The following is a 22,122-nucleotide window of genomic DNA, read 5'->3' as shown; positions in this document are numbered from 1 at the left end:
AAACACAGACTAGAAAGGTAGTCTACAACTTCTACTTTGAGTCAGTTATTCATTATGGCATAATCTTATGGGGAAATTCAACAAATGAGACTCCTAGTATTACAGAAGAAAATACTTAGGAACATAAGTGTTACCAAACAACAGGTGTCCTGTCAACTATTGTTAAAAGATTTCAATGGACTATCTATACCCTCCCTTTACATATATGAGGTGATGTTATTCTTATATAAAAGTCAGCATACAGTAAACTCTGTTTCGTCCACAACTAAAATACTCACCACAGAGAGAATTTTAAACTCTTGAAACACTACTGAAAACTTTTTACCCAAACACCAGGGTAGAAGGGACTTAAAATTTACAATAAAATAAAAGGCAGTAATATATTTAACATGGAGTTTGGTTCATTTAAAAGATTAGTTTTTACCATTCTAGTGGAAAAGTGTTATTAGTCTATTGACGAATTCAATGGGGACAGTTTCAGAGTTTTAAGATGGTAATTATGCATTTTATTTTTGTATACTGGAAACTGCAGTATGCATTTGTGTAGCAGTATCTCCGTAGTATACATAAAATAATGTAAACTATTGCATTTCTCTTTAAAAATGTTTCTTATTTTAAATCCTGATACGTCTCCCACAAATTGTGTATTACGAGACAAATAAGAATGACGACAAGGCGCGACAGTGAGTGCGTGTTTCCACCTGCTGTGGAGGGTCGCTTATGCTTTAGACTCACAGCTTTGCAGGTTTGTCAGCAAGCAAAATCGAGAATGGTGACCACAAGATATTTATAATGTGTAAGTTGGCACACACATCAGCAGGGTGACAGATCATTCATGGAGTGGATCACCAAAGCCACACTTGTGCCACTTCACAATGTGTGCTGAAACCACGACAGATGAAAGAAAATGACAAAAATTGTTTTCCTAATGAGCCCTCCAATTGTGCTGTTGTTAATGTTTATGTTTTATAACTTCTAATTATATGTAAATCGTGAAATATAGATTAGAAATACTGAACAACAGAATGGCAGTGAAGTGTGACTTCTGGTGACACTGACTGTGCAGCAATGTGTTTCAGAACCTCTAGAATATGAAAACTGGTCAGATCTGACAGTTGAGCTCTGGATCAGGGCAACATGGAAAGCATGTAATGTATGTATGACTGACACTTTATTAACAACATTATGAGAAGGAAAGTTGCTACTCAACATATAGCGGAAATGCCGAGTCCGTCCCGAACTTTCCATTGTTTGACACTTTATTAATTTATTTCCATTTCGTCCCAAATAAAAATCGTTGTGTCCTTTCGTTAGTGTATTACTATCTGCAGGTGACATCAAAATAGTGCACATATGAAATAACTGAAAAGTGTGAAACAGGCATCTGAAAGACATTCAGGACACATGGAGGCAGGATTGCCTGCCCATTCAGATTTAAAGGACAATTTCATCAACACAAGGATATGGCAATAAAAGAAATGAATATGACATTCACTATGGTGCCAAAAATTCCCATTTGTGTAATGATAATTGTGACAATGAGCTTCAATATGGAGGGAAATAAAATCAGTTTCAGTGGCTGACATAATGAATTCTTTTGTGAAATAAAAATTTTTTAAGCACGAAAAATTGCATTTTTATTTCGGCCAACACTTTCTTGGCTCTTATACAATAATTTCATAAATCCATATTTTGTCTTTTACTTGCTTTTCAAACAGTTCACTCATCCAGGGGCTCCAATGTTACATTCTGCAGTCTGAAAACCAAAATTATTTCTCAGTACCCTATGTCGGTGTCATCATCATCATCCGTTTCGTAATCTGTTAGGAAGTCATTCTCTGTCCATCGGAAAGTATTAATTATCCTGAGCCGAGGCATTTGACTCTGCATTTCAGCAAAAACATTTTTGTAGAAAACCTCATCCTCTTCCTCATACGTCACATGTAGTTCTCTGGAAGAAGAAAGGGAAAAAGTAACTGCAACATTTGTATTTCTGTATTTTATTACACCCTATTTCTTGTAATACTACAAACCATAAACATTGATGAACTGTGTCATAAATGAAGTGCAAAGGAAATTTATCAGAATTTTTAAACTTAGGAGATACAAATTCTAGTTAATACCTATCTTCATATTAAACAGGTTTTAACTGTGGAAATATGTGGGTAGCATATGGTGTTTTGACTGATATCTCAATAAAGTACTTGGAGAAATGAAGAACCTACAAAAACAGTGAAAACTGATCTCAACATGCAGCTGAGGTAAGTACTAAATGATTTCTATTGTGTTTTTCATTCTAATTATTTCTCGAATACATCAAATCCAATGAAATTTGGAATAATGCGCTATTTTGCGACTGATGATTTTAAAGAAAGTGTTTTTTTCCTCTGTGCCGTAAATACCTGAGGACCATCCTACAAGATATTTTCAAAATTTTTCCTTTTTTCCGGTCAGTCTTCTGACTGGTTCAATACAACCCACCACAAAGTCCTCCCGTGAGCCAATCTCTTGATTTCAGTTGCATCTTGTGTCCTCAATTATTTGTTGGATGTATTACAATCTCCTTCTACACTTTTTACTCCTCACAACCCCTCCTAGTACCACGGAAGCCATTGCTCAATGTCCTAACACATATCCTATCATCCTGTTTCTCTCCTATCATCCTATCCCTCTTCTTGTCAGTGTTCTCCACACTGATTCTGCACATAACCCACCTCTCATTTCTTATAACAGCCCACCTAACTTTCAACACTCTTCTATCAATTTTCTCATAGTCTGTGCCTCGCTTTCATACAATGCTGTACTCCAAACGTACATTCTCAGAAATTTCTTCTTCTAATTAAGGTTGATGTTTGATACCAGCAGACTTCTCCTGGCCAGAAATGCCCTCTATGCTTGTGCTAATTTGCTTTATACGTATTGTTTGGTAATAATTAAAGTTCAGCCACTTACACAGGTCCAGTGTTGGCTGAATTATCATATGGCAGTGAATCTTGGTAGGTATGCTAATGTGTTAATGCAGGACCAATTTATGTTGGAAAAACAATTACTTCCAACTACGGCCACTACGAGCAAATCTGGCACAGTACACCGTTTGTACGACATCCACACTATCTTTAGACAAGCTGTAACGTGAGTGAACAGTAGTGATAATTGAGGAGAAAGACTGTGTGCTGTTAGTGAAACAGTTTCATGTGAACGGCAGCAATTCCAGTGCTGCACTGACAGAGAGGCCAGATGTCATTAAATGCTTTAAAGAAAATGACGATGAAATTCAAAACCGTGGGTGGGCTTGGTGTGGCACCTGGAAGAGGAATGCATCTTATCACAGTGGAAGTTATTGACACAGTTATTGTTGCTGCAACTCACTATGCAGCACGTGTCCAGGCTAATGCTAGTGTTTGCGCCCTTCCACGAGAATTGTCCATCCTGTGGTCAATGGTGTGGACAGTTTTTGTGTGGTGTCACCGCCAGACATCACACTTGCTAGGTGGTAGCCTTTAAATCGGCCGCGGTCCGTTAGTATCGTTGGACCCGCGTGTCGCCACTATCAGTGATTGCAGACCGAGCCGCCACACGGCAGGTCTAGAGAGACTCCCTAGCACTCGCCCCAGTTGTACAGCCGACTTTGCTAGCGATGGTTCACTGACAAATTACGCTCTCATCTGCAGAGACGACAGTTTAGCATAGCCTTCAGCTACGTCATTTGCTACGACCTAGCAAGGCGCCATATTCAGTTACTGTAACTAATTACTTCAAGACTGTATTCTGAACAAATAATATTGTGAATCATGTACCGTCAAGAGCGACGTTCATCATTAATGGATTAAAGTTAAGTATGAAAGTAATTCCGTCAGCTTTCTGAATTCTCATGCCTTGTCATGTTCCAGACCTCACGTCAGTATAGTCCTTCCCTCCTCATGCCAGTCTGCGTGAGCTAAAACGCGTGCATTTAGACTGGTGCCCCTACAAGATCCGGACGGTGCAGCAACCAAATCATCATATCTGCAGCAACGTACTGAATTTGCTCTTCAGTTTTCGGACAGATAGAAGTCGATGACATGCGACCAGGCAATTTTTTATGGAGTGAAGAGGCACATTCTACACTACAGGCTACAGTAAATACACAGAATTGCCAAATTTAACGGTACTGTTAAACTGCATGTTGTGCACCAAGAACCACTGCAGTTGCTGTATATGACTGTTTGGTGTGGAGTCACAAGCATCTTTATTCTTGGTCCGTTCTCTGAAGAGGATACATCCGTAGGGCCTGTCGGGGGGAGGGGGGGGGCTCTGTGATGCCTTTACGTTATGGAGATCTCCTTGTACAGCACGTGATTCCTGCTTTGGAAGAGCACAACTGTGTGGAAACCATTCTTTTCATGTAAGATGGGCCAACATTGCACGTCACTCGCCCAGTGAAAGATCTGCTTAGTGCAACCTTCCTTAAAACATATTATATCCAGAGGTTTTCAGATGCATTGCCTGCAAGATGACCTGATCTGAATCCATGTGACTCTCCACTCTGGGAATACCTAAAAGAATACCTTTACCAGAGGCACATTAGGTCTCTACCCGATCTGAAGGCCAGTACGCAGGAACACATCGCTTAAATTCCACCGGAACTACTGTGAGCAAGTGTTGATATCATTGTTTTACAGAAGTAGCATCTCATCGACATCCCCAGTGCTCGTACAGAATGAATTAACCCTTTAGTGACCAAATTATTTCCGGAAGTTGTAGACTTTTTATGAACACTTTATTGGGCTAAGAAACCGTTCATAAAATCATAGTTTAAATCTTGAAATGAGAGTTTAGCCTATGAGTGTAAAAAAATTAGTGGGAACTATTGGAACTGTGGAGTAACTTCACCTGCTAATTTAAAAAAATGTATTTCCTTTATTTTTTAGTACAAAAACATGTTAAACATTACATTTATATTTGTATTACTTCATACTGTCCTTTGAGTTCACTAAGGTGATGTACTATGGAACTTAGAGAAGCACGGTGCTACATACAAAGGTACACGACAGTTGCTACACATTATTTTTGTTCTCTTTTCTTTGTTCTTGGTGCTACATTGGCGGCATCTTCTGTTTGTTGTACCTTTTGTAGGGAAATGAGTTCCAACTTTCTCCAGACAAACTTCATCAGGTACTCCAGACACACCTCTTTTTGGTGATTGAAAATGAACAGGCCTTCCTCTTCTCTTACAACTTGAAAAGCCAGAGATAAGCTGCCTTGCCAAGTGCAATCTAAATGTTAGCTGGTCTGCTTTTGTCTTCTGTAGCTTCCACATAACGTAGGAACTGACAACTGCCAAATGCACAAAAAAGGAAAACAGTTTGTGCCACAACTTCCACGAACGACGGCCTACAGCATACCGTTGACGCAGCTGATCAAATCTATCGACTCCTCCCATTATTTTATTATACTCTGCCACAGCCAATGGGCAGAATACTTCAGTTCTGCTTCCACTAACTTACCTTGTAATATTTATGTAATTTTCAGTCAAATGCAGCAAATATCCACGAATACTATCTCCCTCATAAATACAAAAATAGATAAATACAACACAAGTCACTTCACACGCAAAAGGAAAGCACACTATCCAAAAAACGCTGTAGTGGTCGAAACAGTGGCTCGTTTTCACACGGGAACTGCGCTTCTGCAATGATTGACTCACAAGGTAGAAAAACAACAGCTTTAGCCTAGCTGTTGACAATCTACACATAGTTAGCACACTCTAACAGAGATGGTAGCATAAGTTAGAAGTGGGAACACGGATTACCACTGAACTTACAGAGACAACAAATAAGTGGGAACTATTTGCATTCGCAGCACCAGATTCGCACCTGGTCGCCAAAATTGAAACTAATTTTTCTCCAGCGTAAAACTGTTCTGTGTTAACGCATTAGAATACAAATCGAGTTTCGCTTCCATATGATAATTACAGCCCACACTGGACCTCTGCGAGTATCTGCACTTTAATTACAGCCATTTGGTATGTCATCATTGCTTCATGCATCGTGTGTTACTTTATTTCCAATGTATCAGAACTGCATCACTTCTTCATGGACACCAGTATTGATGTTAAATCCATAACTAATCTGATATAGCTAATGCTCATTAATTTCATCTTTCCTGGTTTCTTTCTCAATCTGTAGTGTGTTCTCATTAGACTGTTCTTTCCATTCAACAGGTTCTGAAATTCTTCCTCCCTTTCACAAGCCAATAGGAGTATCATCAGTGAATGATATTATTAATATCCATTCTCCCTGAATTTTAATCCACTCTTGCATCTTTCTTTTATTTCTTTCACTGCTTCTTTGATATATAAACTGAAAAATTGGGATTGAAAGTTTATATCCCTGTCTTACACTCTCTCTAATACTAGCACTCCGTTCCCAGTCTCGTGGAAGTCATCGAGGTCATACGGTAGAAACGCAAATTCATTAGAACCGGGCTCGGACAGTGAACAGAAACAACAGGAGCAACCTACCTGAGGTTCACGAGCCTGACAGAAAATTCTTCAAATGGCACAGCTCTGATGTGGCCGCTGTACAGGATGTCGAGGCAGCGCAGTTGCTTCAAGTCCAGGACGTGCCGTAGGCTGGGCTGCAGCTCTGTCAGGTCGTCAATGTACTGCAGGAGCAGCGTGCGGAGGGCCGGCAGCTGCGCCACGTGCGCCACGGCGGATCCGCCCAGCCCACTGCATCCGGAAAGATCCAGTCTAGAAGAACAAACAGAAAAATAATGTAACACTTTAAGATGTTGGTGACAACATGAAATTTGCTGTGTAATACACAGTATGACAAAAAAGAAAGGCAATGAATTATCCAAATGAGACAGAAATCAGTACATGTACAGACAAACAAATGGTTACATGTTGTGTACATAGTTCCGCGTAGTCAGCGCGTACACAACTTTCCCACTAGAGCGCGCCCCGCTAAGCACAACAGCGCAGGCGCAGCGCTCGTCCGTCTCCGCACTACGAGATGGCGCTGCCTTAGAAACGGACCAAATTCTGCTTCCGCCGATCCGCGTATTAATATGTAACGCAGCCAATGAGATTGCTGCTAACGTGGAACATTTTATTTTCTCCTCGCGGATCGCACTCGCGCAGTGATACCTGAACACTCGACGTATTATAACGAATGTACAGACCTCCAATTAGTCAGTCTGCATTTGTCTGCACCAGTCTATAGTCAAGTTTCAGTGTGCGCCTAATAAGATTATCATATTCCTGTACATAGCCATGAAGATAAATGTATAGACACTTTGTCAAGTATCAGAGATATGTGAGAATAAGATTAACGTACCAAGACCAAAGGAACTTCAGATTGTCAATTGTAAATAGCATCCAGAATCAAGTTACGTAATGTTTATGCTTGTTATCATTTTAATAAATGTGTGCGAAAATTAATCAAGTTCTGTTTGAAGTCGGTCACCGTCAACCTGCTACTCTAAGCGTGCAAGTGGCATATCTACCGTCCGACCTAACGGCAGAAGATAAACACGCCACGATAAGACCACGAGACATATTGCTGACACTCGCCTACTTTGTTAGATCGACAAGTCAAATAATCTGATGGTGTGTGTACCGAAGGTCTTACAGTACGCACACCACATTACAATTTCAGAAAAAACTGAATGATTCATTCAGGAGAGAGAGATCCACAAATTGAGCAAATCAATAGCGCATTGGTCCATCTCTGGCACCTGTGCAAGCTTGGCACTGATGACAGAGTTGTCGAGTGTCCTCCTGAGGAATATCGGGCCAAATTCTGTCCTATTGATCCATCAGATCGTCATAATTCTGAGACTGTTGGAGGATCCTACCCATAACGCTCCAAATGCTCTCAATTGGGAAGACATCCGGCAAACTTGTTGACCGAGGTAGGGTTTGGGAAGCACCAAGAAAAGCAGTAGAAACTCTCGCCCTGTGGAGGCAGGCACTATCTTGCCGAAACGTAAGCCAAGGACAGCTCGCCACGAACGGCGACAAAACGGGGCGTAGAGTAGCATCGACTTACTGTCGTGCCGCAAGTGTTCCGAGGATGACAACCGAAGGAGTGCTGAAAACAAATGGCACCTCAAACCGTCACTTCCGGTTGTCCCTCTGCTATCCGGGGTACCTCCAGACGTGTCTTCGGTCTGGAATAAAATTGTCTTCAGTGATGAGCTCTACTCGAAACTGAGCCACAGTGACCAGCAAAGACCTGCCTGGGGACACCCCGGAGTGTAGTGGGATACCAACCGACAGCAAAACAACCGGAACTGATAGTCTGGAGTGCCACTTGTTTTCGTAGCAGGTCACTGTCGGTTGTTATCCTCGGAAAACTTGTGGCATAGCAGCAAGTCGACACTATTTGGTTGCCATCCACAGCACCCTTACAGCACAGTGATACGTCAACGATATTCTACGCCCCTTTTGGTTGCCCTTCCTGCTCTTACATTTCAGCAAGATAATGCCCGCCCGCACACGGCGAGAGTTGCTACTGCTCGTCTTCACGCTCGCCAAACTCTACCTCGGCCAGCGAGGTTGCCGGATCTCTCCCCAACTGAGAACATTTGGAGCATTACGGGCAGGGCTTTAATGATGTCAGGATTTCGGTGACAGAATTGGGCACCCAATATCCGTCAGGACGACATCCGACAACTCTGTCGATCGAAGCCGAGCCGAATAACTGCTTGCGTACAGGCCAGAGGTAGACCGACGCGTAGTCGACTTGCTCAATTTCTGAAGCTCTTTCTCTCGAATAAATCATCCAACTTTTCTGAAATTTTAATGATTTGTTTGTCTGTGCACGTACATCACATCTGCCAGTTTCCATCCCTCTGGACAATTCCTTCGTGGTGTGACGTTTTCTTGACTTAGTGTGCACAGGAAATTACTCGCGTGTAAATGCCGCTCTAAGTGCAGCAGCTGTTGCAAATACATGCACGGGAACAGACTTTCACTCAGCTCTGTCCCGTGGCACAATCTTCTGGGCCTTTGCAGCTCAGGGGGAAAAGTACAGGGTCTTCACTAATGAGTGGTGCATTTTCATATATTTATTGATTTATATGGGCACATTTTACATCACTACATGACTACGGAGAGCACAGGCTCGCTGTGTCGTTGGGACCGGAACACGGGTCCGGGAACTGCGACGGACGAGCCCGGACGCGGTCGGGGTAGTATCTGGAGCTCAGCGGGAACGTGACACGCACACCGACAGTGGCCCCAGTGCCCGATGCGACGACAGTGGGCCCGGGAGCTGTGACGGGCAGTCGGCCGACGAGACGGGAGGAGACGTCTGGAGAACTGAAGACGAGATCACAGCCAGTGAAGTGGCCTGCCGGGGACAGTGTGTTAATAGCAGATGGCAGGCAGGGTGCAAGCTGGCCGTGTCGTGTGGTGTGACGTCATTACGATGCGGCACGGGCATTCGAAATGGACGCGGCGGCCAGCTCGCGTGACGCAGTCTGCCGGCTGCCGGAGTGCCCCTTTGGAGCACGGTCTCGGGGGCTGCCCGGCCGGGTCGGGGACGGGACGAGGTGGGTGTGGCTGCGCACTGGCAGCTGGCGGTAACCGTGCACCGCTGACGGCTAGGGGAGTGGGCTCTGCCTAACAGGTCGCACGGGGAGTGTCGTCCGTGGACAAGTCCTCCACTGAAACTTCCTAGCAGATTAAAACTGTGTGCCGGACCGAGACTCGAAGTGCTAGGAAGTTTCATATCAGCGCACACTCTGCTGCAGAGTGAAAATGTCATTCTGGGAACATCCTCCAGGCTGTGGCTGAGCCATGTCTCCGCAATATCCTTTCTTTCAGGAGTGCTAGTTCTGCAAGTTTCGCACGAGAGCTTCTGTAAAGTTTGGAAGGTAGGAGACGAGATACTGGCAGAAGTAAAGCTGTGAGGACGGGGCGTGAGTAGCGCTTGGGTAGCTCAGAGGTAGAGCACTTGCCCCCGAAAGGCAAAGGTCCCGAGTTCGAATCTCGGTGCGGCACACAGTTTTAATCTGCTAGGAAGTTTCATATCAGCGCACACTCCGCTGCAGAGTGAAAATCGCATTCAAGTACTCCACTGGTTTGAAGAACTGAACGAGAATCGGAGTAGTTGAGGTGAAAGCTGTCTCAATTCTGTCCACGGAGACTTTAGTCGGCTCGCCATTACATTTGATCTGCAAAATGTTCTCGTCACGGTGATCGTGCGGTGGACTCGTGACTATGGCAGCGTAAGTGGTGGCCGTGCCACGTCCACGCACAACACCGGGTCAAAAGTATTTAATGCGACAAACTCTGCGAGGTTGTAAGGGACGTCAAAACAAATATTTTCCCTAATGTCATTTTTACCTATGAGGATTACACAGCTCTACAAAATAAATTTTTTTTTTCGTTGCCAGGGAAGTTTGAACGAAAATGGGATATTGTTATGATACTCATTCCGAGTATATTTGTACTTTTTCCAAATTGGCTCTGGTTTTTGAGATATAGGTTATTTGTGGAAATGAGAGTTTCATGTGGATAATATCGACTGCAGGGTCCATATATGGTGTAATGTATTTGCTACCTGTTTTTTAATTAGTGATATTGTACTATCTTTATTAAACAATTGTGCTCAGGGAGTGCATCTGTGTGGTTGAGGATTACATCATGCAAACATCACACTGTCAGCATGTGTTCAGTCCTGTTGTGCGGTGCGTGTGTTGAAGATATTGAGGGTTGTGCAGATTTGAATTCGGTGGTACTCGACATTCATTTGTTGGCCGAGGTAATCCCCGCAACAGCCAATAGGTAGCGTTCAGTGTAAGCAAGAAAAATGGCGATGGTCGAAAGTCACACACATGTGCAGTGCAGCTTCAAGGAGATAGAACCTTTTCATCATGACGTAGCAAATAAGAGGTGAGTATTCATTTCACACAAAACAATTAATGATGTTTGTTGGATGTGATTGACATGCAAATACAAGAAAGTTCTGCATAATATGTAGTATTTGTGCAATTTTGTTTTAGGAAAACATGAGTTCTTCACGCCGTCTTTGCGTGAACCATCCAGATGAGTTCTGCTACATTTGTGGTGAATACGTTCTTCAAAAGAACAGGAAGAATATCACTCCTTTTGTGAAGGAAGCGTATCTGGCATAATTCGGAATTAAACTTGGAGATCAAGACATGGCGTGGGCACCCCATAAAGTTTGTAAATGCTGTGTGGAGTGCTTACGGCAGTGGACAAAACGAAAAAGGAAAAGCTTAAACTTCGGAGTGCCTATGGTATGGCGAGAGCAGAAGAACCATACAGATGATTGCTATTTTTGCATTGTTAATGTGAAAGGTTTTAATAGGTTCAAAAAACGAAAGTGGGAATATCCCGATTTGGAGTCAGCAAGAAGACCGGTGGTGCACAGCAACGATGTTCCTGTACCAACCTTCACAACATTACCCACGCTAACATCATCAGATGACGATGTGCACGGCGAGGAATGTACAAGTAGTGGTTCGGAATACGAAGGACGTGAGACACAACCCCAGCAGTTCGACCAGAAGGAGCTCAGTGACTTGATACGAGAACTCAATCTTTCAAAGCAAGCATCAGAACTCTTAGCATCCAGGCTTAAGGAAAAGAACTGTCTTCATCCAAGTGTTAAAATAACAGCTTACCGGACGAGAGAAGAAAACCTTCTTCCATACTTCAACGAAGAAGAGGTTATAGTGTATTGCAGCAATATACCTGGACTTTTACTTGAATTGGGGCTGCCGGAATATAGACCAGAGGACTGGCGTCTCTTCATAGACAGTTCCACTAGAAGTTTAAAATGTGTTCTCCTACACAATGGCAATCGTTACGCATCAATTCCAATTGCCCACTCAACAAAACTTTGTGAAGCATATGCTAACATCAAGATGGTTCTGCAGAAAATTCAGTATATGCAGCACCAGTGGTTGATTTGTGTTGATTTGAAAATGGTGAACTTCTTGCTTGGACAACAAAGTGGATACACAAAGCACCCATGTTTTATCTGCATGTGGGATAGTAGGGCAAAGCACGAACATTGGAAGCAGAAAACATGGCCTCCAAGGGAACATATGGCTGTTGGTGAAGCAAACATCATTAATGTAATGAACCTCTGGTTAGTAGGGACAAGATTGTTCTTCCACCATTACATATTAAGTTAGGACTAATGAAGCAATTCACCAAAGCTTTAGACAGAAATGGTAATTGCTTCACATACATCTGCAATACGTTCCCTGGACTCAGTAGTGAAAAACTTAAGGCAGGAATATTTGATGGTCCTCAAATTCGCAGGCTCATCAACGATACCAATTTTACAAGTGTCATGACTGTCACTGAAGCATCGGCCTGGAACAGTTTTGTCGCTGTTGTAAAATGTTTTTTGGGCAATCATAAAGCTCCCAATTACGAGGAACTGGTCAAAAACATGCTCACTAACTTTCAAAACTTAGGAGCTAACATGAGCATAAAATTGCACTTCCTTCACAGCCACTTGGATCGATTTCCTCGTAATCTAGGTGATTTCAGTGAGGAACAAGGAGAGCGGTTCCATCAAGATATGAAAGGAATAGAGGAAAGATATAAAGGAAGATGGGACAGGCATATGATGGCAGATTATTGCTGGAATCTGCAACGTGACTGTTCTGAAGAGACCTATAAAAGGAAAGCGTGCAGGAAGCGGTTCGTCATGGACGGAAAATGATATACTTATAGAGAAACTTTTCAATTATGTTTTATACGTGGACAAATGCCTATCAGGTTTTCATAGAAGCTATTTATAAAGATTATTTTCTTTTTTCATTGTAGTTTGTAGCGCTCGAGATCAGTATTAGCAATTTTTTTCTAATTTTTTGAATAAATCATGCATTATCTCAAAAACTAGAGCCAAACTGCATAAATGGTTGCTATATTCGTCCTCAGCACCACTAACCCATCCTAAAGCAACTCAAATATCCTTGGCAAGAAAATGAGTGTTGACCAGTGTTATTTAAACTGGTGGAGGCTGTATTATGCTCGTCAGTTGTTAGACGCCGTATTGCGATCTTGAGATGTTAGAGGGTTTATTACGCTCTTCAGTTGTAGGCAACTGCTGTCCAACAGTGTAGCAGTGCATTGTCTCTGTTTACTAATGGAGCGATACACCTGGAGTGAGTACACTGATATGCTTGGTGCGTACTATGTAGCGCACCACAACGGATGAGCTGTACAGCGGGTTTATCAACAGCAATATCCTAATCGCCGTATCCCGCATCAGACCGGGTCATTTAGCAGATTACCTGGACAGGGACGCCGTCGCACGGTAAGAACGCTGCAGTTTGAGGAAGCTGTCTTGTAGCATGTGGAGCCGGGTGCTTCAGTCAGCACTCGTGCAATTGCACGTGACATTGAGACTAATCAGACGAATGTAAGAACAGTCCTTCGAGAGCAATTGTTACGTCCATTTCACTTATAGCGTGTCCACAACCTGGAACCAGTTGATTATCCACCCAGAGCACAGTTTTCGCAGTGGTACCTGCAACAGTGTGAAATGCATCCCACATTTCCATCCTCTGCGTTGTTTACCGATGAAGCAACGTTCGGGCGTGATGGAGTCTTCAACTTGCACAATTCGCATGTCTTGAGTGAGGATAACCCACATGCCACAGTTACTAGCGCTCATCAAGTGCGGTTCTGCGTTAATGCGTGGGTCGGTGTTGTTGGGGACTGTTTAATTGGGCCGTATCTGCAACCTAGGCCATTAAATGGCAGGCACTATTACAGTTTTCTCGCCAGAGCATTGCCAGAATTGCTGGAAGACGTCCCGCTCCCTACAAGACAACGCACGTGGTGCCAACATGACGGGCCGCCGGCACATTTCAGTCGTCCGTTGCGTCGATTCCTGGACCGACGGTTCCCAGAAACGTGGATTGGCAGAGGTGGTCCTGTACCGTGGCCTGCTCGATCCCCAGATATGTCCCCTCTGGACTTTTTTGTGTGGGGAGAGATGCGCAACCCTGTTTACGCAACTCCTGTTGCATCAGAAGAGGATCTGGTTGCCCGGATAGTAGCAGCAGCAGGAACAGTTAAGGATACTGCTGGAGTTTTGCCCGTGTCAGACAGAACATGATCTGACGGTGTAACCTTTGTTTACGTGTGTCAATGGAGGCATTTTTGAAAATCTACTGTAATTGAAATTGGGTTGTGTTAATGTGTTGTCTCTTGGTCATAAAAAAATGGAAAAGTGTTTCTTGGTTCAATTAATTTGCCGCCAGAGAAATCTTCCTCTACCGGTTTAAATACTCCTCATAGGAAAAAATGACATTGGGGAAAAATATTTGTTTTGATGTCCCCTACAACCTCCCAGAGTTTGTCGGTATAAATACTTTTCACCCTGTATAATGTGGAACAGTGTAAATCGGCTCGAGCAAATACCCACCGGTACTGTGCCGTGTCGGCGCGTGCAGTCGGAGGTCGGCTGTACGACTGCGCAGATGTCACGGTAGTACCTCCTCCACTAACTCACCGGGAATGGCGAGCGAGTGAGCACAGGCGAGGTGTACAGGTGGAATACGGATGTCGTCCTTCGGATCACTCGCAGGCCGAGAAGTACGAGCCGAAGTGCGTCCGTCCGGGTGATGCCGTGACACGTCAGGGAGGCTTCCGGTATACAGTGGAGCCGTTCCGGGTGGCTACGCAGACGTCAAGTGCACGACGGCGAGTCCGGAACTGTGTCGGACTGCCGTCGCGTCCCGCCGAATGTGCAAACTACGTCTCATCTCACTGGCTCAAATGGCTCTGACCACTATGGGACTTAACTACTGTGGTCATCAGTCCCCTAGAACTTAGAACTACTTAAACCTAACTAACCTAAGGACATCACACACTGCCATGCCCGAGGCAGGATTCGAACCTGCGACCGTAGCAGTCGCGCGGTTCCAAACTGTAGTGCCTAGAACCACTAGACCACCGCGGCCGGCTCATCTCACTGGCACCGTTTGATTCGTGGACACGACAGGACGAAGCAAACAGTCGGCACTCGTTCAAATCCGTCAAGGTGTCAGTGGGGGGCTACGCATTGTACTCGACCCGCGTGGTCCGTGGCTAACAGAATCGGAAATAGGCGTAACTGTCCACGAGGCGTGGAGGTCTAGCTCACACTGGCTTTTGCTTCGCTGGGTGCTCCACCGTCGTCACAGGTTGGCCCGGCCGTTAAATCTCCTCTCACGGGTAAACACTGACGTGCTGCTACCCACGTGATTCTGTGGGATGCCTGCCACAAGTTTGGCATAAGCTACGTTTAATATTTTTTGTGGGATCTGAAATTTAAAAACCTCTCTCACACCGGCCCGATTGAGCTTCACAGATCAGGATGGTAAAAAACACGCGAATATTTAGGGAATTTTCATTCACAAAGCAGGCTTATCACATTCACACAGTTCAATGCTGCCCTATCCTGATTAAATTGAGCTTAACTTAAATTCCATAAGGCAGTGAAGCAATTTCGAAGTCTCGGTGCGACGAAAATTGTCAGTCGATCTCCTGAAAACATTTGTAATAATTATTAACTTTCGGTGATCACACGGGGAAGACCGGAGATCTGCTGGTAAGACCGCGTTAGCCCATTTATTGGAAGTAATAAACTGGATATCTTGAGCGTACAAAACGGCAGGTTCGTCCAGTCTAAATCAGACGTTCCCCACTGATCCCGTGCAACACAGCGTAGTAAGCAAACAGTGTCAATAATAAACAGTTAAATAATACGCGAACACACTTACTTTAGTTTAGTTCATGTATTAAATTCCTTCTCATACAGAATCTCATCAAGATGGCGACTAGCTCAACAATACATACATATACATCTTCGTTCTTTCACGGCTGATCGGCAAGATCTGCTTCATTCTTTTCATAAGAGATAGCAGGGAAACTATTCCATGGAGTAAATGCACGCTCCAAGGAATAATAGGGCTTGAAACTACTTTGCATTGAAAATCATCGTATATTAAAGTTTAGGAATCGGTAAGATAAGAAGAGATATTTCGAGATATGTACTGAGTTATATAATTTCTAAAAATTTCTGAAAATATCGCGGAGAGACCGCCGCAAGAGACATTACATACGGTAGTGCTCCGGTGATCATTAGTGGCAACGTCGGATTTCAAACAGAGTCCACAAAGTGGGTGCCCCATCTTCTCACCACAGACGACAAATTTCATCATCTTGAGGCGTACAAACAGCTACTGGCACGCTACCAAACAGAAGGGGAACATTTTGTGCACCGGATTTTGATCTCTGATGAAACGTGGGTACACTGTTACGCACGGGAATCGAAAAAAACAGCCCAAAGTGGCACAAAAAAGACCAATCTACACCCACTGACGACTCTACACCCACGGAGTGCCTAAAATTGTCTCTATGTGGGGAAGGTTATTGCGACAGTCTTTTTTTATATTAAGGAAGTTCTCATCAGTTTTCTCCAAGAATGCTGTACTGTGAGTGCCGTATACTACTGCCATTTTTTGCATAGATCGGAAAGCGAATATCGTCAGAAAATACCAAATCTGGGGCGTGACTAGGCCGCGTGACAGTGCTGGGCCCCACACGGCAGCCCAGACTCGACAAAAAGCTCGGGAGCTGTCGTGTGCCACACTAGGACAGCCTCCCTACACTCCGCACTTATATTGTCCTGTCATTTTCATTTGTTTGGACCACTAAAAGAAGCAGTCGGACGACACAGATCTAACAACAATTGCGCTGTCAAAGTGTTTGTGTGAACCCTGCTGTTACAACCACATTCATTTCGTGAAAACGGGGTTGAGAAAACTACCTATCCCCTGGGAAAAATGTATTTCCCATTCAGAAGACTATACACAGATTAAATAACTTGTGTGTATGAGTTTTTCTGAAGTGAACTTTTAAACAAAAAATTCCAATTAATATTTGAATGTCCTTTGTACGTGAGCATAAAACATGTTCCAAAACTGTGTAACAGCGACGTCAGGTACTTACATCTGTAAGTGTTTAAGACGGTGGATCTCGGCAAGTGCTCCGTCTGTGAGACTCGTCGCAAAAATGAGCCTCAGCTCGCGCAGTGACGGGCATCCCCGAGAAATGGTGACCACCGCGTCGTCCGGGAGGTCGGTGGCGTGCGGCAGGTCCAACCTCTGCAGCAGTGGTAGGCAGCCGGGCCTGCAGTTGTTCAAAACACTACCTGTTGTAAATTTAAATCTAAGCCGCACAGGTGAAATAATAGTCAGCTCCTCAAAAGAGTACCGTATTTACTCGAATCTAACAAGGGGAAGGCCTCAGACACGGCCAACCGATTCGGCTCAAATTTGGCAGGTCGCTTGTGTACAACCTAAAAGGAAGGAATCTAAGATGTTTTGGGTCAACACCCCCTCGTTTTTGAGAAAATCACCCCTAAAGTTTATGGCGAGCAATCAACTCAAAATTGGCGGGATCGATAGATAATTGTAATTACATTTTTCATCATCAGGTATGAGGTCCGAAAACACATACTTTTCCAGAAATGGGGGTAAGAAACTTTTACAACTGCCGCTTCTGTACCGACATGCAAAACGCTTTCCGCCGGCAGCGCCGATAGCACAAAGGTAACTGGCTCGGAATGGGAGAACCCGGGTTCGAATCTCGAAGAAACCTAGCGGATGTTATTATTTTCATTTGTATTTTTCCATATCTCAATTGATAAGGATAGGAGGGTTAATAAGGTAAGTAAATCAATAACGAATGATAATAATAAGGTAGGCAAACTAATTTCCCAAACGCCGTGAGTTAGTAAAGTATTAAACTTTTAAGCCTTGTCACATGAAAACAACTCTGAGCAAGAGTGCTGCGAATTCCTCACGAGGGATCACAGATAGCCAACCGCGCGACGCTTGTTTACAGCGAGGCACGGGACAGAATGTACGCGCGGAGAGTTTTGTTGTCCCGGTTGCCTCTTCGTCATATCATAGTTGAGAACCTGGAAGAGTGAAGGTGTCCAGCACGAGCCTTATAGAAGTCAATCGGAAAGAGTTGTTTTCCGTCATAGGCTGCCGCGAACCTCGCCGATACATGTGATTTTTCCATCGTTAATGCGCCGAATGAAATACGATTTGTGAATGAATACAGTCCTTCCGTAAGTAACATATGACGAGTATTGTCTGTAGTTTGTGGTAATTAGCTCGTCTGTTTATGCTGTAGTAACTAGTTGTTGTTTGTTGTGTCATATTTTTTCGAGATTCGAACCCGGGTTCTTCGAGACCCAGCCAGTTACCTTGGCCGGTGCGCTATCAGCGCTGTCGCCGAATAGCGTTTACCACGTGGGTACAGGAGCGGCAGTTATAAAAGTTTCTTTCCTCGATTTCTGGAAAAGTTTGCGTTTGCGGACCCCATTCCCGATGATGAAAAATGTTCTATTTAAAATTATCTATCGATCCCTCCAATTTCGAGTCTATTGCTCTTCACAACCTTTAGGGGCGATTTTCTCAAAAACGCGGGGGTGTTGACCCAAAATAACTTAGATTCCTTCGTTTTAGGTTGTACTAGGTTGTACACAAGCGACCTGCCAAATTTGAGCCGAATCGGTTGTTCGTGTCTGAGGCCTTCCCCTTGTAAGCCGCACTTGAATCGAAGCCGCACCTGAAAAATCAGACTCGAAAGCAAGGAAAAAAATTTTTCCCGAATCTAAGCCGCACCTGAAATTTGAGACTCGAAATTCAAGGGGAGAGAAAAGTTTTAGGCCGCACCTCTAAATCGAAACAAAGTTGGTTCATTTTAATACGAGACACAATTTAGGTCGAATGAATGACGATACAACTACAGTAGTTTGGTTCGTCTCGTAACCTTAGCAGTTAAGCTTTAGCAGGTAGCCATTGCTATGCGTCAGGCGCTCCGTCGGTATTAATACGGGTACCCTTCCTTTTTCACGTGCTTCGTCTGGTTTGAATTGATTGCTTATATTTCTTTGATCTCGTAAGTGCCGTTCTCTTTGTTATAGGTGTTCACGTCACTCTGAGCGGAAAATGCATTGTTGTACAGGGCGTTTCAAAAAGAAAGAGCAGATTTCAAACATTTATTTCTCAAAAACTACAAATGATAGAAACACAATTCAAACGTTTCTTGTCAGAGAAAGGTTCAAAGTTTTTCAATGGTCCGCTCAGAAGTTCCATGCAAATCCGCAGTGCCGCTGGCGTTTGTTTGTAGGAAAATGGCGACGACACCACAGGAACGATCATTTTGTGTGCTGCAATTTGCAAAGTTAGAGTCCATTGTTGGTGTGCAACGTGCATTCCGCCGTCAATTCAACAAACAGCCGCCTCGTCATAAGCAAATTTATGAGTGGCATCACAGATTCGTAGAAGATGGTTGCATCTGCAAGCGAAAAAGCACGGGTCGTCCACGCACATCGGATGAAAATGTCGAGCGTGTCCGTGCAGCTTACGAAAGGAGCCCTAGAAAATCCACGGCACGGGCAAGTCACGAACTAAACATGTCTAAAACAACGGTATGGCGCGTTCTGAGTAACTGTCTGCACATGAAGCCGTACAAACTGCAGTTATTGCAAGCATTGCGTCCTGACGACCACAACAAAAGGTTCGAATTTTCAACTGCAATTCTACAGGACATGGAAGAGGACAATTTTGCCGAACGATTAATTTTTTCAGATGAATCAACGTTTCACATTTCTGGTAAAGTTAATCGGCATAACGTACGAATTTGGGCGAGTGAAACTCCGAGGGACGTTATTCAACATGAAAGAGACTCACCAAAGGTTAACGTCTTTTGTGCAATTTCGGTAAACAAAGTTTATGGACCTTTCTTTTTCATGGAGAAAACTATCACAGGAACCATTTACCTGGACATGTTAGAAAACTGGCTATTTCCTCAACTTCAGGAAGATTCAAATCACTTCATCTTCATGCAAGATGGCGCCCCACCACACTTCTCTGAACCTGTACGACGGTACCTAAATAACACCATTCCAGGACGGTGGATTGGAAGAGCAGGAGCACAAGATCAATGTCATCGTCTGTGGCCTCCCAGGTCACCAGACCTTACTCCCTGCGATTTTTATTTGTGGGGGTACATAAAGGACTGTGTTTATGTCCCACCTATGCCCGCTACTCTTCAAGAGGTACGACATCGAATTGTTGCGGCCGTGAATTCGGTAACTAAAGACCAGTTGCGTCGTGTGTGGCAAGAAATGAGATACCGGTTTGATATTTGTCGTGTAACAAATGGTGCTCATATTGAGGTACAGTTTTGATATTTGTTGTGTAACATTTGGTACTCATATTGAGTGAAGGACCGTTGGAATTGTGTTTCTATCATTTGTAGTTTTTGAGAAATAAATGTTTGAAATCTGCTCTTTCTTTTTGAAACGCCCTGTACTGTGTCACGCATTGTTTGTCGCATTATGATAGTGAGTGTTTACGGCCTGTCGCCGCTCGCGGCAAGGCTTGCTTATGTGCGCGCTACCGCCGCTTACAATGGCAGCGGGGGGTGGGGGGGGAGGGGCGGGGGAAGATGTTCTGAACGAGAGTTTAGCGAAAATTTTTCTCCGTTTGAAAATCTTTGCAGACGCCTCTTTAGTACATTACATTCTGCACAGAAATTAGAGTCATCTTAGATTTAAAAATCTAGGCAATTGCCGTGCTTCATTTCTGACTGTATCACTATTAGGCATAAGAATAATACGAATAGGTCTAGCGGTTCTAAGCGCTCAGTCCGGAACCGCGCGACTGCTACAGTCGCCATGCCTCGGGCATGGATGTGTGTGATGTCCTTAGGTTAGTTAGGTTTAAGTAGTTCTAAGTTCTAGGGGACTGATGACCACAGATGTTAAGTCCCACAGTGCTCAGAGCCATTTGAACCATTTTATACGAATATAAACATGACATGATATGTACATTCTTCCGCGTTTGCTGTTGTCTCACTCTAGTTTCGTAGTTTATTACGCAGACAGGATTTAAATGAGATAGCAGCAAACACGAAAGAATACATGGCAAAATGTTTATATTCGTGTTATTATATTGTGGTGAAGAGAATACCGCATGTGATTCACAATTCATAAAATTTCCTATTAGCAACCATCTCTTCTCACAGGTAGGTAAAAATTCAGAATGTAGAGTTGGCCATATTGACAAAAACCCCAAACAGTCTTGCCAGTTGTATTTTCGTAGTACATTGAAATGCTGCTACATTCGAAGATGAACAATACGGTATTTGCATTTACTTTGTTGGATAATGTATGAAAATGCCGTGGTCGAAACTCAGGGCAGAGGAAAAAGCTCGTCTTCCATCTTTTTTTTTTTAATTTATTTACTGACGCAGAGGTTTTGGCACCAGTATTTATCTTTGTGCCTGCAAAGCAAGCCTGTGTAGCGCTACATATATTCGACGGCAGAAGTTAGTTGTGGCGGCACCTACGAACATTTTTCAGAACTTCCGCTTACTTTACACTCGATTCTAAGCCGCAGGGGTTTTTTGGATTACAAAAACCGGAAAAAAAGTGCGGCTTAGATTCGAGTAAATACGGTACACAGGGGTGGCCAGAGGACAAATGTAAGGATGTAGAGGCTTATCTCACCAGGGGTAAGATAGATACTGCCTACAGGAAAATTAAAGAGACCTTTAGAGAAAAGAGAGCCACTTGTATGAATATCAAGAGCTCAGATGGAAACCCAGTTCTCAGCAAAGAAGGGAAAGCAGAAAGGTGGAAAGAGTATATAGAGGGTCTATACAAGGGCGATGTATTTGATGACAGTATTATAGAAATGGAAGAGGGTGTAGAAGAAGATGAAATAGGAGATAGGATACTGCGTGAAGAGTTTGACAGAGCACTGAAAGACCTGTGTCGAAACAAGGCCCCGGGAGTGGACAACATTCCATTAAAATTACTGACAGCCTTGGGAGAGCCAGTCCTGACAAAACTCTACCATCTGGTGAGCAAGATATATGAGACAGGCGAAATACCCTCAGACTTCAAGAAGAATATAATAATTCCAATCCCAAAGAAAGCAGGTGTTGACAGCTGTGAAAATTACCGAACAATCAGTTTAATAAGTCGCGGCTGCAAAATACTAACACGAATTCTTTACAGACGAATGGAAAAACTAGTAGAAGCCGACCTCGGGGAAGATCAGTTT

The 22,122-nt window shown here is 43.7% G+C and overlaps 1 protein-coding gene across 7 annotated transcripts in view; it reads right to left on the bottom strand.

Annotated features, from left to right (window-relative positions):
• Positions 1-1,620: 1,620 nt before the first annotated feature.
• LOC124718794 (F-box/LRR-repeat protein fbxl-1-like) overlaps positions 1,621-22,122 on the bottom strand; it is a 133,586-nt gene continuing 113,084 nt past the window's right edge. For 6 of the 7 annotated variants that reach the window (XM_047244402.1, XM_047244405.1, XM_047244403.1 and 3 more), the window contains exons 6-8: positions 16,982-17,161; positions 6,503-6,733; positions 1,621-1,951 (exon numbers count right to left, since the gene is read on the bottom strand). In XM_047244402.1, the coding sequence (XP_047100358.1) occupies positions 1,777-1,951; positions 6,503-6,733; positions 16,982-17,161 (586 nt within the window). In that variant the 3' untranslated portion in view covers positions 1,621-1,776. The remainder of the gene's footprint in view (positions 1,952-6,502; positions 6,734-16,981; positions 17,162-22,122) is intronic. The other variant, XM_047244408.1, reaches the window with a different exon arrangement.

This window comes from Schistocerca piceifrons, chromosome 10 (genome assembly GCF_021461385.2).
Source record: "Schistocerca piceifrons isolate TAMUIC-IGC-003096 chromosome 10, iqSchPice1.1, whole genome shotgun sequence".
Lineage (NCBI taxonomy): Eukaryota > Metazoa > Arthropoda > Insecta > Orthoptera > Acrididae > Schistocerca > Schistocerca piceifrons.
This window is presented reverse-complemented; position numbering and strand designations above follow the sequence as displayed.